We start from the raw sequence: 19,196 nt of genomic DNA on the forward strand, positions 1-19,196 counted from the left end.
GAGAGAGAAATTAAAATTAAAACAGAACAAAGATTTTTAAAAGTGAAACAATCCTTAGTTACCTAGGGCACAATATCAAACAATCTAACATAGGTGTACCTGAAGTCCAAAACAGAAAAGAACAGAAAAAAACATTTGAAGAAATAATGGCTAAAAATTTCCCAAATTTGGTTTAAGATATAAATTTAGTTTCAAGAAGCTCAATGAACCACAAGCATAATCAAAAGGGCTTTTAGAGAACAGAAAGCTAACCTAGCCAATGGGGTGGCCCCAGTGCTTAGAAGAAAGGTCCATATGAATTTCCCTAACAGTAAGTGATCTGAAGCCATTTTCAGTTTGTGTCTTCAGTTTGTTACTTAATACAAAGATACAGATTTTAAAAGTGATATTCTGAATTTATAGTAATCTAGCTATATATTCTTTGTGAACCTTGTTGTTGTCTAGTGGTGATAATAATTCTGCAGGAGAGAGAGAACAAGGAAACTGAGGAGACTGGTGAGATTCACATTGTGTCTTGTGTTCCCAATTGCCTTAAAGGTGTACGCATGGAATATTTGATATTCACCAAATTCACTAACTCTAAATCTCAAGTTTTCTTTAGTCCCTCAATATCCTCTGTTTCTCAGATTCCATTCCCAAATTCCATTCTGACCTACATATAATAAAAGCAAATTTAATAATATATAGACAAAAAAGTTCCTTAAAGGTAGATTATGCAGGAGGGAAAAGATCCTCACCAAGTGATACCAGGCTCTGATAGTTCTCCAACATCATACTCCTGTATAAACGCTTCTGAGCAGGGTTCATCCATTGCCATTCTTCCTGGGAAAAATCTATTGCCACATCCTTGAATGTCACTAAGTCCTGAAGTGACAAATATATTCTTAACCAACCAATGCTCATGTCCAAAGATAACTCTGAGTTGATCCAAGATGTCTCTACTTTAGGTGAGAAATGACTCATAGAAGAGAAAAAACATAAATAGGAAGATCCAAGCCAAAACAGTACTTATGGAAGTGTTTAACTGCATTGGGTACAATGGTGCCAATCGATTCCAAACATAGGGAAATATGGGTGCATAACTAACTACAAGGCAGTGAAGAGGGCGTCAAGGAAGAACACATACCTATGTTGAATCTTCAAAAGCATAAAAGGAATATCTAAATTGATATTTTTCAAATGATACTCCATGGGATCCAAGTTTTATTGGTAGGGGCTGGAGAAAGGCATTGAACTAATGTAGCTGATTTTTTTTTCTTAAATAATAAAAATATTTTTAAGAATGCAATTTTATTATGTCTGCATCAGTGAATACTGTGTTTTCCACCCACGGCTGGTGGAACCCACAGTTGCAGAACAAAATGAAATTGAAGTTATAACTTTTAAATATTCTTAGAGAAAAATTAATGACCAGTTATAATCACCAGCAGCTTGTAAGAAATTTTAAAAGTTATTGTGGGCATTTTTCACCTTCAGATTTACTTCTGTTGAAAATGAATATCTTATTAATCTTAGTGCCTGATTTGCAAAGTTATCAAAAGTATAACTAAAGACAAGATTATGAGCACATTTTAATTCGCTTTAAACAGTAATCTCTGTATCATATCTTTGTTCTAAAGATTAGTGTTTAAAAGCAAATTTTAAACAGATATTCAATGTATGGGACTTTAGAAGATATACATACCTTTAGGAAAATGTTTAATATATTTTTCATATAAAAGAATTACAAAATTGTTTAAGTTTCTCTGTGTACTCACAGTTTTCCTGAACTCTAGTTTTCACCTTCTAGTGAGTTGAGAACTAAGAACCATCATTTCACATATTCTTATAAAATAAGATGAAGTCCTCAATGCAAGCAAAAGGTGCTCACATTCTTTCCGATATTTAGGATAATTTTGGTGACTATTAAGGACAGAGGAGCTTTGGCTGTTCCCACAGAAAAAACTGCTTTTGATCCTGGTACTTATGGTTAATAATCTAGTACATATACTACCAGAATTTTACGAATACCTATAGAATAACTTTATATATGTGTATGCATGTATATGTAGTGATTTTTTTAACTGATAATGCTATAACCAATGAAGTAAATCCCAATGGATAGCATCTGAAGAGCCTGTAATTCTTTTTTCTTTTTAAGGAAAAAACCATTTATTGCAAGGTATCAGATAATTTATGAGATTTCCAGGAGGATTAATACTGAATAAGAGACTAAATTAAGACTAAATAAATAAATGAGGAAAATAGGCAAATATCTCATTTAGAAGATTTTTCAAATGATTTATGTTTGCCCTTAAGGAGGTAGAACATAATTTCCCACTTCTAGAGTGTAGGTTGTGCATAGTGACTTCCTTACAAACAGTATAGAAAAGTGAGGGAAAAAAGAGTAACCTTATTATAGAGAAACCTGACAAACACTACCTCAAAGTTAATTAACATCTATTAACATCAACAGTAATAAATCATGTTTATAGTGTGCACCCCTGATTTGATGTGATGGAAAAGGAACTTTACCTCTGCAATCTTCCTCCCCAAAACACAGTACCCTAGTCTAATCATGAAAAAACATCAGATTTGAGACATTCTACAAAATAACTGAGTATTCCTCAAAGCTGACAAGGTCATCAATAAGCAAAGTATGAAAAACTATCACAGCTAAGAGGAGTCTTAGGAAATATGACTACTAAATGTAATGTAATTTCCTAGATAGAATCCTGGCACAGAAAAAAAAAAAAACATTAGATAAAACCTAAGAAAACCTGGCTGGGTGCAGTGGCTCACACTTATAATCCCAGCACTTTGGGAGGCCAAGGCCGGTGGATCACTTGAGGCCAGGAGCTCAAGACCAGCCTACATAGCACGGCAAGGACAACATGGCAAAACTCCACCTCTACCAAAAATACAAAAATTGGCTGTGCATGGTAGTGCATGCCTATAATCCCAGCTACTCGAGTGGCTGAGGCTTAACAGGAGATTAGAGAATTAAAGAGAGAATTAAAGCATAAGTGACATATAAAACAGTGTCAATTATGTATATAATTGTAATCTTAGAAAAAGAGGAAAGTTTCAGAATATTTGTGGCTGAAAAATTTCCAAATTGATGAAAGACACCAAGCTACCCTGAACACTGACTTAAAACAAAAATAGTGAATAATGTTCATAGTCTATCAAATAAGCATGTGTGTGTGCATTTCAGGTGGTGGGGTTAATGGACTGAATCTTTATCATCTATAGTAGTAGGTTACTGGATCATTTCTAAAACTAAAATAATCAAGAAATAGTGTGTGGAGCACTATTCAGGAGTATGAGGTTAAATATCAAAACTAAAGACAGTAAGTGGTATTGTGGAGATCCCAACTTACTTCTATAGGGCAAATTGGAGGGGACTAATTCTGTTGTATTAATTGGTGCTTGTGACTTCAAGTAGAATTTTAATGACAACATCAGGCACACAAACTCTAAAAGGTCTGTATCTTTGGAAAATTATGTTAGGTAATTCACAAAATGGTTTTAATGCTGAGGAAGACACAGATGCCCAGAATCCATGTAAATATTTTTTAATATCTCATGAACTCTGACAGCGCAAGAAAAAAAAGCAGTGTTTCAAAATTAATTTAACATAACTTTTGATATGAAGCATATAAATTAATTAGGCATTAATTATGGACATCTGACACTCACGTATGTCATGAAAACACATTTTCCACTTAGAAAAAATGTGAAGGGGAATTTCACAGTGGGAGAATTAAGGGTTCCTTTTTATACATTGTTCCTTATACATGTGCAATATAATATTTAAAAATTAAAAGATTAAAAGCAGAAATTCAAGTAAAACTGAGTGTAGTACAGCAACAGAACCAAATATACACAGGAATTTAGTGCATGATATAGGTGGCATTTCAAATTAGTGAGAATGAGATGAATAATTCAATTAATGCCATTGTGCCAACTTGAAAAAATAAATCTCTGCCTCACTTATTATAAATTATACATTTAATGTAAAAATTTAATGTAAATTAAATGTAAAAATCTAATGTAAATTAAATTTAACATAAAAAGTTAATGTAATTTCAGCCCTACCATGATAGAAAACCACAAAAATCCAGTCTAAGCTTACCAGAAACTTAACTGTGAAGGATAAAACAAATCTTAGAAGAAAAATAGGACCTAAAGGTAGACAAAAATTTCATCAACAAGACACGAAAAATCATTAACTTTGAAGAGAAGAAAGTATTTATGTATACACATAAAGGCATAACATAGCTCTGAATGAGATACATGCTGAGAATAACTTCTTAAAATAACTGGGAGTTAAGGGTGAAATTTGTTTTTAAATTTTGTACCATGTGAACATCTCACCTATTTAAATTTATAAAATTTGCAAAAATTAAGTAGAATAAGATTTTTCAGGTGAACGAATGAGGTTGGTAATTCATACTTAAAATGTAAAGAAAAACTTTTAAAGAATTTATCTTAAAGACATAATCAGAGATTTGGACAAAACTTCAGGTAGAGGAATAATTCCTGATGCATTCTACATATAGGAAACGCACTGCATGCACATTTAACCTGGAACCCAACGCACTAGTACTAACATATCCACATGTATATTCCATACAACATAAATCAAGTCTTTTCACAAGAGTCAGCACTAAATTTAAAATGTACACAAGGTGGGAAGAGGAATCTCAGAGGGACCTCCATGACTTTTTATACTAAGCTATTACTCACTCATTAGGTAGAGTTAAAGACAGTGGCCTCTGAGAGAAGTGGGAACTAGGCTCCTGGACTGTTAATCAGGGAATTTTCAAAAGAAAAGAAGCATTACAAAGTCCTAAACAGCAAGACTGCCTTTCATGAAGAGAAAGAAAATGTCAACTAACCTGGGGTATGACTTTTACTACTTCAACATTCATTTTTGCCTTCTCTTCTGGTCTTTGTCTTGAAGAACAGTGTCTTGGGAGGGCAAGGCTGAAGGAAGGGAAAGGTTAGAGAGAGATGAGGCCTTTGCTGCACTCCCAGAATCACTAGCCTAAAACTGTCTTCTTCTTCCCAGCCTTGGTTGATCCCATAAATGGGTATGAGCAACCTATGGCCACTGAAGAGCTATAACTCGTAACTGTTTCTTTTTTTTCATGCTTGAGGTCCTAAATTTAATCTTTTTCAAAGAGCTACCTTCCCATTCAGATGTATTAGGTACTCTGCATAGATTAGATTATCTCGCTTTATTTTTGAAATAATCCTATAAAATAGTCATTTCCTCTATTTTACAGGTAAAGGTGGAGTCATTCTCTTCTTGGGTCTCTGCTTCATGCTTTGAAAGTCTACTGTTTGAAAATCTGGCTCCTTTCTGGGCCAGATGGATGGGGTTTTTGGGAAAAAAAAAAAAAAAAAGAAAAAGGAAAATCTGACTCCCAAATGCCACCAGAGGTTATCCTCCTTCTTCACTCAATCCCCACCACTGCACCCCTGCCCCGCCCCCCGGCAATGTTTCACTTTCCTCACCCTGAAACGATGGAACCTTTAGCACTCAATTCTGCCACTTTCACTCTCACCTCTGTCCCAGCCCCTTGATTACCCTCCTGTCACACAGAAGTGAGGGTGTCTCCTGCTTCAGTTAGGAGTTTCAGTCACCCCAGCTTTTGCTTCTTACTGAAACCCTTGGACTGGGGACAGGAATTCTATTCCACGTTTCCTATCCCGGCAACACACAATTCCAAACAGCCACACTCATAAAGAATCCAGTCCTATCAATCTTCCAAGTAGTCTCCCCATACACAGCAGTCATACAGGGCCACAATTACAGGTATACGGGGTGACATACAAACACTAACACAGGTTTCCTGGTCACACAGAGGACACAATCACGAGCACCCCAAAACAAGCACATATACACAGTCACATTTCCATTGTCTGAGGACATGAATATAAGCACACACGGTGATTCACCTACACCTTCACACATACCCCCAATCTTACTTCTCTCACACACACAGCTCACTGTCCCTTATCTCTGTCTCACTCACACATGCTTCACAACCTCACAGAGGTTATATTTGTAAAGCCTTTTGGATAACACACCATGGTTCACATAGTTTCTTTGTCACCTATTTTGGTCTCTCACACAACCACATCACTAGTCTTTCTCTCCCTCTTTCACACATACAAACGTGATGGTCTCTCATACATGCGCATTCAACGGTATCTTTCAAAGAGGCCTCAATTACTCAAATACTCCAGTATCTCACACAGATACACAAACACACTCTGATCTCTCACATTCCAACTGCTTTATCTCATGCACACAAAATACATACTGGTTGCTCTCACTCCAATCTTTTTCACACTGTGATACACCCTCTCACAACCTACCAGGCCAGACAGAGACATACTGCAGTCTCTCACATACCCATTGGTCTCTCCCACACTCATACCAGCATACCCCAGTCTCTCCCAATCACTGAACTCAGTCTAGTCTCTTGCTTTTACTCAAGACACACACATGATCTTTCTCAGACTCCAGGGAGCCTCATACTTGTTAATCTTTCACACAGGCACATCTGTTTCTCTCACACATTGATACACTCTGGTCTCGCACTCTGGATTCTCACAATCCAGTCCCTGATAACATACTCAGGTGACAAAGAGGAAAAACAAACTGTTTCTCCTACTCTACTCACACAACACAAAACAGTTCTAAGACCAGATGTGTGGGGGTCTTCACACACATACACACACACACCAGGCAAGCAATACATTCTTCAGTGAATACCAGGTGGGTGACCTCTAGGGCAACCCAATTCTGACACTATCTACCTGGAGATAGCATAAGATCCCATAGGTTGAGGGCTCAGCCCTACAAAATTGCTCCCCACTTCCAATGCCAGTTGCAAACCCCAGGTTGTTTTACTTGTGCTTCTGACTGGCTATAAATCGGGGTTCCTATGACCCCCTCCTTGCGTTCAACTAATTTGCTAGGGCAGCTCACAGAACTTAGGGAAAGACGTTTGTAATCATAAAGGATATTATAAAGGATGCAGGTGAAGGAATGCATAGGACAAGGTTATATAGGAAGGGGCTCATCCTACAGAAACCTCCAGTGTTCAGCTGTCTGGAAGCTTGATGAAGCCAGTCCTTCTGGGTTTTTATGGAAGCTTCATAATGTAGGCATGACTGGTTAAATCACTGACCACTGATGATCAGTTTAACCTGTGGCTCCCTTTCCTTTCCCTGGAGATTGAGGATGGGGCAGGTAATCCCAACCCTCAAATCCTGTCTGGTGACCAGCCCTTACCATGATCAACCTACAGGCTGCCAGCCCACCAATCAGCATGCAAAAAGACACTTAATACTTTGGAGATTCCAAGGATCTTAGAAGTCGTAAGCCAGGAAACATAACTTTGTCCCATACTTTGATCACCTCCCTCTCTCTCACAAACTCATAACAACATACCCTAGTCTCACTCTTTGGACTCTCACAGTTTAGTCTCTTTCTCTCTCTCATACACACACACCATCCTCTCAAGGAGCCTCACATAATGACTGGTCTTTCACACACAGCCACATGCTCATCTCTCTCACACTCACTGGTCTCACGCTATGTTCTGTCTCTCACACACACGAACACACCCTGGTCTCACACTCTGGTCTCTGTCTGTCAGACACACATACCACAGCCTCACACACTGATGGGTCTTTCACCCAAAACACCCATTTCTCACACTCACTGGTCTCCCTTTCACACATTAACATACCACAGTCTCACACTGTTCTCACACAGTCTAGTCTCGCACACCTGGTGATTCTTCTCTCTCTCGCACACACACCGGCCTCTCATTGAGCCTTACACACCGACCGACCGGCCTTTCACACATAGGCACACGCCCATCTCTCTCGCACTCACTGGTCTCTCACTCTCTCACACGAATACATCCTGGTCTCACGCTCTGGACACCCGGTCTGTTACACACTTGCACACCCACACACCTCGCAACCTCTCACTGAGCTTCACACGCTCTCTTTCAAATGCAGGCACATCCCTCTCTCACACTCACTGGTCTCTCACACTGACCCGTCTCGCTCTGTCACACACGAACACAACCTGGTCTCACACTCTGGACTCTCGGTCTGTCACACACACACACACCCCGCAGCCTCTCACGGAGCCTCACACGCTGACCGATCTTTTACACACAGGCACATCCCCATCTCTCCCACAGCTCACTCCAGTGGTCCCGCCGCCCCAAGCCGCCCCGAACGCCCAGCAGCCCCGAGCCCCGGCCTCCACCCCGCAGACTCGAGTACGCGCGCCGCGCTGGCCTCTGGGAAATGTAGTCGTCCTGGGGACAGAGGACGCGGCTGGGCCTTCGCGACCCGCGTCGGAGCCGCCCGCCTCGCCTGCCCTTCCTGGCCCAGCCCTCGAGCTCGGATTCCCAAACCACCCAAAACAAACCCGAGGCCTCGTCTGGCATCCAGACGCTCTCATCCGAAGGACTTCGTGAGTCGACGCTGGAACCCCCATCGCGCAGGCGCCAGCCTCTCTCCAGGGGTCGGGCGAGAGGGGCGGAGACAAGGCGTGGCCTAGCGTTGAGGGACTTGTCCTCGGGCTGCTGAGGGAGTGAGACGGACTTTAGAAACAGAGCAGGCGGTGCCTGCGCAGTGCGTGATTACGCGAGCAGGGCGTGGCCCAGGGTTCCGGCGGGTGAGCCGGAGTGTGCGCAGGCGCAAAGATTGCGTTCTCGCCCTCTCCTCGCCTAGAGACCAGAAGCGGCCCTAGTTACCAGTACGGGGGGAGGCGGGCCTGGGAGGGAAACGCGCAACGGCTGAGCCTTCGGTGTGAGCACGTGTGGGGCTTTGTGACGCTGTCTGTGCCTCTATGATCGCGATGTCATTCGGAGCGCGGCCTTCTGTGCCAGTCCGTGGGAGTGTGATTATCTTTCTGTGTTAAGCTTATTTTGGAGTAAGAACAGCGACGAGGAACCCCGACCGTGTTGTGACTCTGGCAAATTAATACCTCTTGCAGCTGCAAATGGGAATGTCACTGATCAGAGGCAGTGAATAACACGACGTTTTTGGAACCAATCTGCTAGACTTGAACCGCGTTCCGCCCCTTAACAGAATGGAAATGGCCCCTGTTTTAGGGGACTAGCCCTGACTAGGAGAACTGTAGAATTAGTATTGGAAGGTGAGACAAATAAGGAAAAGCAATTCAGGGGGATACAGCAGAGAAAAAAAAAATCCCTGACCTCTTATTATATAATTTACGTTGAAGCGGAGAGAGACAAGCCACAAATTCATGAGTTAGATAAACAGTCTGATGAACAGTAAAAAGGGCTATGGAGAAATATAACTCAGAGAAGGTTGTATCGTATACATTTTTTCTATTGTCTCTTATAATGTCTTAACATCTCAAAAAAACCTTTCTGCAGTAGACACCGGCCAGGTGACCGCTACTCCAATTCAATTCTGACGCTACCTGGAGAACATCAGATCCTACAGGTTAGACAGCTCAGTCCCACAAGACTGTCCCCCACTTCCCATGCCAATTCCAAACTCCAGATTGTTGTACCTGTGTTTCTGAGAGATGTGCTATAAATTGGGGCTCCCACAACCGGCCCCTTGGGTTCCATTAGTTTGCTAGAGCAGCTCACAGAACTCAGGGAAACATTTATGTTTACTGGTTTATTATAAAAGATATTTTAAAGGATACAAACAAATAGCCAGATGAAGAGACATGTAGGGCAAGGTCCGAGAGAATCCCTAGTGCAGGAACTTCTGTGCCCGTGGAGTTGGGGTGCACCACCCTCCCAGCACGAGGATGTGTTTTTGTCTACCCTCTTGGGAGCCGCTTGAACTCAGGCCTTTTCGGTTTTCATGGAGGTTTCATTATGTAGCTGTGATTGATTAAATCATTGGCCACTGGCTTTCAACTCAATTTTCAGCCTCTCTCTTTTCCCGGAAGTAGAGGGTGGAGCTGTGAGTTCCAATGCTCTGAGCACATGGCTGGTTCCTCTGGCTAGTTGTAGCTAGTAGTTGCCACCACTCCCCCGAAATATTGGGATTATCTTGTGAGTTTCCAAAAATCACCTCATTAACATAAACTCATGTGTGGTTGAAATACTGTCTTTCACCTTTATGGCTCTAGAGCTGTTCTGGAGCTTTTTCAGGAACCAGGAACAAAAGGCCAGATATTTTAACAAAAGATATTTATTGCTGTAGTCATTTAGGAAATTAAAAGGGCTGTAGGAACTGTGAGCCATGAACTATACCTTTCTTTCTAACTCCACATTCAGTGATGCCATATTGGTAGATTGAAATCCACCACAAGGGGACTATCTACAGTATGGAAATACAGTCTACATCACTAAAGGATGGAGACACATACTGAGAAATGGGTTCTTAGGCAATTTCCTAAGAACCTTCTTGTGTAAACATCATAGAGTGTACTTACACAAACCTAGATGGTGTAGCCTACTACACACCCACACTCACTCACACTGGGACAACTTAGACATACCAGTTAACTTACTGTGCACATCTTTGGGATGTGGGAGGAATCTGGAGTACCCAGAGAAAATCCATGGAGACATGGCGAGACTAGTCAGATTGCATTAGGACCCACCCTAACGACCTCATTTTAACTTAATTAACTGTAAAAATCCTATCTCCAAATACAGTCACATTCTGAGGTACTGGGAGTTAGGACTTCAACATGCAAAATCTGGGGCAGACAAAACTCAACCAGTAACAAGAGATTATTTTGATTCTTCTGTCCTCATTCATCCCACCAAGGAAGTAAGGGATATTTCCATTATCATACTATAAAGTATCATTACATTACATATATAATGTTTTCTTTATCTAATTTTTACTTTATATATACCACATTTTTGTTCATGGGCCATCAAAGGTATTATCTCACATAATTTTTGTAAAAATAAACTTGAATAACTAACTTTACAGTTGAAGATTTAAACAATAAGGGACTTTTTCCAAAGCCACACATCTAATAAGTTTCAGAGGTATTACTCTAATTCAAGTTTCTTCTTTCCAAATTCAGAACTCTTTCCATCCTGTAACAGTGCACTATTTTTAAGCTTAACTCCTTTCTGAAGAATATCAAATTTAACAACTGTTGGTGACCAGGTGAATTTGGATTACAAAATAATTTCTAGGACAGAATATGATATTCTCAACTTTTGGAACTTCAGGTGAGAGTCGACCAGTTTTCCCCACAGGCTCCATGTGGTCAACGTTATTTGCTTAGAATTGGAAATGGCCTTGTATGACACTGGATCCAACTTATCCTAGCCTGGGATCAGCTTTATTAATTCAAACAAACTCTTTTTTGTTTGTTTTGAGAAAATGCAAAGTTTGTTTAACCTCTTCAGGTTTCACAACCAGTGGCAGCATAGTGAGTTTATTCATGCCATCATGTTGAATTTTATAAAAGAATCTTACATATGGTTGACTGCTAACATCTACTTGCTTAGTCCCTGAGATGTGCCTATATGGGATAGAGTAGCAATTCCTACAAAAAGAAAGACAGGTCTAAAAGATAAAATTGCTGGAGTAGCATTGAGTCGGAGTCTCTGGCAGAATCCCAACAAACTCACAATTCCTGATTTACAGCCCAGGGATTCTTAAACAGTGGTGCCCAAGTGTAATAACATCATTTGATCGTCCAAACATTAGTTAGCCTCTTCCCTGCCTTATATTATAACGTTCTTCAGGGCAGGAATGACCCGTATCTTGTCCTCTGTTCCTTCTACAGTGTCTAAGTAGATGTCAAGCACACAGTGGGTTCTCAATATTTTGTTAAATGAATGAATGAAAGAAGGACAAGCTATAGCCAAAACTTTAATGGGAGTTTGATGTTTTTTGCCTTTTGCAAGAATCTTGAAGCAAGAAGAATGGATACATTTATTCTTATTATCTCTTTTTTTCATTTAAGATTGTTTACCTAGTGAGAAATCCCAGAGATGTAGTTACTTTTGGTTATTATTTCTGGAGAACAATGAGGATGGTCAAAAATACAGAGTCATTTAAATAATATTTGGAATGGTTTCTTCAAGGATATGGTGAGTCTAACTCTAAATATGGGTTCTTGGTCAGGTACAGTGGCTCACACCTGTAATCCTAGCACTTTGGGAGGTCGAGCTGGGAGGACTGCTTGAGCTCAGGAGTTTGAGACTGGCCTGGGCAAAATGGCAAGACCTCGTCTCTTCTAAAAATCAAAAAAATTAGCTGGACATGCTGGCCCATGCCTGCAGTCCCAGCTAGTCAGGTGGCTGAAGTAGGAGGATTGCTAGAGCCCAGGAATTCAAGGCTGCAGTGAGCCATAGTCACACCACTGCACTCCAGCCTGGGCAACAGAGCAAGACCCTGTCTCAAAAAAAAAAAAAAAAAATGGATTCTTCCAGGTGTGGTGGCTCACACTTGTAATCCCAGCACTTTGGGAGGCCGAGGCAGGAGGATCACCTGAGGTCGGGAATTCGAGACCAGTCTGACCAACATGGAGAAACCCTGTCTCAACTAAAAATACAAAATTAGCCAGGTGTGGTGGCTCATGCCTGTAATCCCAGCTATGGGAGGCTGAGGTGGGAGAATCGCTTGAATCCAGAAGGCGGAGGTTGTGGTGAGCCGAGATCGCACCACTGAACTCCAGCCTGGGCAGCAAGAGCGAAACTCTGTCTCAAAAAAAAAAAAGGATTTTTGAAGGGGTAGTGGAGTTTCTGCACCTCAACAGGTATTACTGTCTCACAGTTTAAATGAATGTTGCCATCCAAACTTCTAAGTGTTGTTAAATATCCGATACCTCCAGTTAGCAACAGAAGCTCAGTCAACGTGCTTTGTCCATCCAAATTATTCTAAGTACTATGAACATTACAAAAGATAACTTATGACATTCAAAATAAGAGGAGTGTAATTCACACTACACTAAGATACCATTTCTTACCTATCATACTGAGAAGTGTATTCATTTTTTTATCTCTGCTGTAACAAATTACCACAAACATAGCAGTTAAAGCAAAACAAAACAAAAAAAGATCTTATGTTGTGTAGTTCAGAATTCCAAAATATACTTTATGAGCTAAAATTAATGTCTGGGCTTAGCTGCCTGCCATTCCTGAGGCTCCAGGGGAGAATCTACTTCTTGCCTTTGCTGGCTTTAAGAGCAGCGGTCCTCAACCTTTTTGGCAGCAGGGATGGGTTTTCTGGAAGATGGGTGAGGCAATGGTTTCAGGGTGAAACTGTTCCACTTCAGGTCATCAAGCATTAGTTAGATTCTCATAAGAAGTGTGCAATCTAGATCCCTCATATGTGCAGTTCACAATAGGGTTCACGCTTCGGTGAGAATATGCTGCCACTGATCTCACAGGAAGCAGAGCTCAGGCGGTGACGTTCGTTCGCTGCTCAACTCCTTCTGTGTTGGCCTGGTTTCTAACAGGTCACAGACGGGTACCGGTCTGCGGCCCAGGGGCTGGGGACTCCTGTTCTATAGGCTGCCCTCATTTCTTGTCGTAAGGCTGCATCTCTCTTGTCATCAGGTCTCCTTTGCTTCTTATACTTTAGCCTCCCTCTTATAATGACTCGTGTGATTACAGTGCCTTCACCTGAATAGTCCATGATGCTCTCCCTGTTTGAAGATCCTTTAATCACATTGGCAAAGTTATTTTTGCCGTGAAAAGTAACATATGCACAGATTTTGAAATTAAGACATGGACATCTTTGGTATTTAGAGCGGTGGGAAGGCTCCTTCCTACCACACAGCTAGCATTCAGATTATTCAAATCACTCTAGTGGAGAGATCCTGGGTAGCCAGGTATGCTCATATGTTGGCGGTTAGAAGGAAAATGACACAAGTCTGTGTAGGATAAGTTTGCAAATTCTCACATTCTAACACATTTACATTTTCGGGCAGAATTCCCTCTTCTCCAATGAAAAAAGTATACAAGCAAAACCATGAAAAAGGTAGATTTACAAAACTATTCAAATGTTCCTTATTTGTAATAGCAAAAAAGAACCAAAATTCCCACCGAAAACATCCTGGAACAGCACCCAGCTTACAATAAGAATAAGGAATATTGCCACACCACTGCAGACTGGCCTCTAGGATCCACTGTTAACTTAAAAAGATTAAGGTATGGAAGAAAGTTTGTGACTATTCTACCAATGAACCAAGACAGAGGACAACCCAAAAAACTGCACAGGGAGAGCAGAGCTGGCACAGCTTGGAGTCAGGATTGGGAGTCAGGTGTGGCCAAGACATGAAGCTACTAACATCTGCATGGTCAATATCATGGACAACCTTAAATACAGAATTAAGGGGCTTGGATTTTAACCTGTATTTCAAATTTTAAAAAATACTGTTTCTGACAAGTACTCTCAGATTTTGGAACTGGAATTTTTATAAAAGATATTTTAAAGGCTGTAATGCCCCCACCCCCAAATTTAAAACATCTGTTTTAGTTTGGTCAGCTTATCCAAGTCTCTGGTATCTTGCGAGCTTCCCCTATGAACCCACAGAGTGTCCATATTTTTAACTACTTCAATTTTGGTATAGCAGCATGGCATGGCGCCGACGTCCATGATCTTGCATGTTCCTGCATAAATGCTCTCCTTTCAGAGCTCCAAGTGTCTGCATTCAAACAGTGATTATCCAACTTTTTACTAGCTGTTTTTCAGCAGAAAGATGACAATAACTTCTATGAGCCTCAGTTTTCTTATTTTTCAAATGGGGATTGGGACTGTATTCATTGAAATAGCGCTGAGACCCCTTCCATGCATAAAAATAATGTAGTATCTTCAGTGTAAGATGAAAAAAAGTCTTCATTTTGGTTTTTGAAGATCTTGGAGTTTATTATCTATATCAGGTTGAACACATCACTTGGTTATTAGAACGTTAGATCACGTCCACAATCAGAGCTCCTTGGATTATTCCAAACCCTGAGTTGCAGGCAACATTAGACATGACAAGGAATTCAAGCAAAAGGGAAACAGAAAACACTGTCCTTTTTCAATGAATCCAATGTAAGAATTGAGCTCCACCTTTTTCAGGAGGAGCTGGAATTGTGGAATCAAACAGAAGTCCCTAAATCTCTGCAGTTTTCTGCTTGAATGTTTCATTTTCTAGGTCTCAGTGTAAGTTTCTATTATTTTGTGCCCACATGACCTGAATGTGACCTGACCATTTCTGAGTATGAGGAATTCTATTTTATTGTCCAGATATACAGAGAGAAACAACAATTTCACTGTTGATACAAAGAACAAAAATGTCAAGAGAAGACGCACTGGTGTGCATATGTCAGATGCCCCATTCTGCAAAAATCAATAATATCTAAGTAATAAGATTCCTCGGGACATGACCCCTCCAGCCACATTAATCTGAAGAGAGTACAAATGTGAGGGGAAAACTCCTATAACATGTGCTGTCCCAAAGGTTTGTGTGGGTGGAGGATAAACTAAAGATACGTGTTTGCTGCAGTTAAGTACATCATTTTCCGGCATAGCAGAGAGTAACCAGATTCACATAGAAAGGACGAAGTCATTGACTCTAAATTAGAGGACATTTAAGTTTAGCTCCTACATTGCTACCTGCATTCTCCTCACAATTCACAACCTATTTCATCACAGACAGAGGTGAGACTCATCTTCAATACTGTATCTCACACAACACCCACTGCTCTGCATCGAGGCTGTAAAGGCAGAATTCTATTTCTCATGCAAATGAGGGAAACAGGAAAAGAATACACGTGTGTAAACGGTAAGTAATACTGTTCAAGACAATTGCAATGGGGGAGAGAGAGTGAACTCGGCTCCCCAATATAGCAACAACAGTTGGTTTTGTAGCCAACTATAAGAGTAAGGGGGTCAGTGGGTGGGAAATCACAAACAGGAATTTGATTAGGTCTTAAGGGTAGAATCCTGCTAAAGGCAGGCCAAGGACTTAGACATTAAGGGTGGAAGACGAGGAACCTGATCAAAGATAAGGGAATTCTCACTAAACCTACTTAATAGGATTCTTGCTAAAACTGGGTGCAGCAAGGATGGACACAGAAATCCAAGGTCCAGGCCTAGTCAAGAAGAGGGCTCAGGGAAGCCTAAGAAAAGTCTGGTCGAGGAGAGGTCCGGGGCTCAGGAGGACTTACCAGCTCCACCGGAGGAGAAGCTTGAACTCAGTGAGGCTTCAATGGGCCCGTGCCAGTACCTTAGCTCCGGTTTCGGGCAACTCCTTCGGGGTCCTGAGTCTTCTCTGAGGCCCCACATGTTTGGGCACCAGATTATTGTCGACGAAAAGAGTCAAACTCTGTAAAATATTTTAAGAGATTTATTCTGAGCCAAATATGAGTGACCATGGCCCGTGACACAGCCCTCAGGAGGTCTTGAGAGCATGTGCCCCAGGTGGGTGAGGTACAGCTTGGTTTTATAGATTTTTAGGGAGGCATGAGACATCAATCAAATACATTTAGGAAATACATTGTTTTGGTTCAGAAAGGCAGGACAATTCAGGGTGGTGGCTTCCAGGCTATAGGTAAATTTAAACATTTTCTGGTTGACAATTGGTTGAGTTTATCTGAACACCTGGGATCAACAGAAAGGAAATGTTCAGGATAACATAAAGGATTGTGGAGACCAAATTTGATTGTGCAGAGGAAGTTCTCAGCAGACTTGAGAGAGAGAGAGCAGGTCGTAAAATATTTCTTATCAAGTCCAAAAGGGTACCTGGCTCTTAGTTGATTATCTCCTGGATCTGGAAAGAAAGGAAGGAAAACAAGGGGGAAAGGAGATTCTCTATAGGATGTGGATTTCTCCCAAAAGAGACTTTGCAGGGCAATTTCAAGGTATGGCAAGGAAATATATTTTGGGGTTAAATATTTTTTTCCTGGTCTCATAATGTTATGCCAGAATTAGATTGAAAAGTAACTCATGATGTGTAGGGTCAAATAAAACCCATCTGATGAGAATTTATGGTTGTAGGGCATGACTCCTTAGATCACTTAGGTAGGAATTTGGGCAACATAAAAACAGTCAGAGCTTAGTCCTCATAGCATAGCATAAAAGTCTACTTTTTTTTTTTGAGACAGAGTCTCCCTCTGTTGCCCAGGCTGGAGTGCAGTGGTGCAATCTCAGCTCCCTGAAACCTCTGCCTCCTGGGTTTAAGCAATTCTCCTGCCTCAGCCTCCCGAGTAGCTGGGACTACAGGCACATGCCACCATGCCCGGCTAATTTTTGTATTTTTAGTAGAGACAGGGTTTCACCATGTTGGCCAGGATGGTCTCAATCTCTTGACCTTGCGATCTGCCTGCCTCGGCCTCCCAAAGTGCTGGGATTACAGGTGTGAGCCACTGTGCCTGGCTATTTTTTTTATTTATTTTACTTTATTTATTTATTTTTGAGACACAGTCGTGCTGTGTCGCCCAGGCTGGAGTGCAGAGGCATGATCTCGGCTCACTGCAACCTCTGCCTCCCAGGTTCAAGCCATTCTCCTGCCTCAGCCTCCCGAGTAGCTGGGACTACAGGAGTGTGCCACCACGCCTGGCTAATTTTTTTGTATTTTTAGTAGAGACAGAGTTTCACCGTGTTAGCCACGATGGTCTCAATCTCCTGACTTCGTGATCCACCTGCCTCGGCCTCCCAAAGTGCTGGTATTACAGGTGTGAGCCACCGCGCCCGGCCTATTTTTCATAGTATAAAATTCAGTGGCCTTGTTAGAATCAGAGTTATGCAACAACCACCAAAATAGTTGAGAATACTTTAACTACAAAAAGAAATCCTACCCACTAGCCATTACTTTTTATTCTCTTCTCTCCCCAGTCCTTGGCAACCACCAATCTAATTCGTCTTTTTATCTATTTGCCTACTTGGGACATTTCATACAAATGAGATCACAATATATGGTGTTTTGTTTACTTAGCATAATGTCTTCAAGGTGCATCTAGATTGTAGCATGCATCACTATGTCCTTGATTCAACATATCCCACTAAATTAAAGGGTCAGTTTAGAAACTGATTAAGCCTGTTTGAGCCTATAGTTTCCTTGTGTAAACTGAGATAATGCATACACAGTGCTTTGCGCCATAGAACATCGGTTGATGTGATGGTTAATTTCAGGTATTAACTTGAATGGATTAAGGAATACATATGTAACTGGTAAACATTACTTCTGGCTGTGTCTTCAGGGTATTACCAGAGGAGACTGGCTTGTCCATCAGTGGACTGAGTGGGAAAGATACACCCTCAACGTGGGTGAGCACCAGGCTTACCTTCATGATAAATAGCCTTCAATCAATGCTCATCCACAGTTCTTTGACTCACTATATATTTAAGTAAAAAACCTCTTAATTACTTTTGTTCTGCCTTACCGGCCAGTACACATGTGATTTTAGCTGGATGTACAGAATGAGATCAATTGTTTTGTGGTGTCTCTTTTGTGAAAGGGCTGTATATGCAAAGCAGTCCCCAAACACAGAAGGAGTCAAGAAACCAAAGAATGAGGTAGACAAATCTAGTATGTGCCTGTAATCTCAGCACTTTGGGAGGCTGAGGTGGGAGGATCACTTGAGGTCAAGAGTTTAAGATCAGCCTGGTCTCTTTATTTTCTCATCTCTGCAGAAAATAAGAAAAGTTAGCTGGGCTTGGTGGTGCACCTTGATGGCACACCTCCTGAGTAGTCCCAGCTACTCAGGAGGCTGCAGCTGAAGGATCGCTTGAGCTCAGGAGGTCAAGGCTGCAGTGAGCTATGATGGTGCTACTGCACTCCAGCCTGAGTGACAGAGCAAGACCTTTTCTCAAGAAAAAAAAAAAAAGCATTGGCTAAATCTAATACAGATAAGTACCTACAGTTTGTATAGTTGTTCTATCACTTAGATGATATTAGGCACAGCAGTGTATATGTCAGCAAATACCTTATTGAATTCCCTGTAGTTTACTGTCACGTGCCCAGTACTGTCAGGTTTCCTTTCCCAGTCACACAGAACTGCTGAAGGGACTCTGGGCTGGCCGACTAGTATTAACTTTGGCTAGTTCCTCTATGGTGGCTGTCATTTCTTTTATTCTGCCAAGAAAATAATTTGTTATTTCACACTGATAATACATCATGGGGGAGGAAAAAGTACAGGTGCCTATTTCACTGCCACTCTTTAAATAGTGTTTACCACCCAAACTCATTAGTGGAATTCCCCCATGGACGTTTG

At 41.2% G+C, this 19,196-nt stretch overlaps 1 protein-coding gene across 4 annotated transcripts in view; it reads right to left on the bottom strand.

Annotated features, from left to right (window-relative positions):
- Positions 1-19,196, bottom strand: part of ZNF471 (zinc finger protein 471) — a 48,677-nt gene that overhangs the window by 13,094 nt on the left and 16,387 nt on the right. The window contains exons 2-5 of one of the 4 annotated variants that reach the window (XM_030819535.1): positions 18,909-19,057; positions 16,152-16,309; positions 4,884-4,971; positions 738-864 (exon numbers count right to left, since the gene is read on the bottom strand). In XM_030819535.1, the coding sequence (XP_030675395.1) occupies positions 738-864; positions 4,884-4,916 (160 nt within the window). In that variant the 5' untranslated portion in view covers positions 4,917-4,971; positions 16,152-16,309; positions 18,909-19,057. Of the gene's footprint in view, positions 1-737; positions 2,577-4,883; positions 4,972-8,452; positions 8,530-16,151; positions 16,310-18,908; positions 19,058-19,196 lie in introns of those variants that run through there. The other 3 variants (XM_003277221.3, XM_030819536.1, XM_030819533.1) reach the window with 3 other exon arrangements.

Source organism: Nomascus leucogenys, chromosome 10 (genome assembly GCF_006542625.1).
Source record: "Nomascus leucogenys isolate Asia chromosome 10, Asia_NLE_v1, whole genome shotgun sequence".
Taxonomy (NCBI): Eukaryota; Metazoa; Chordata; class Mammalia; order Primates; family Hylobatidae; genus Nomascus; species Nomascus leucogenys.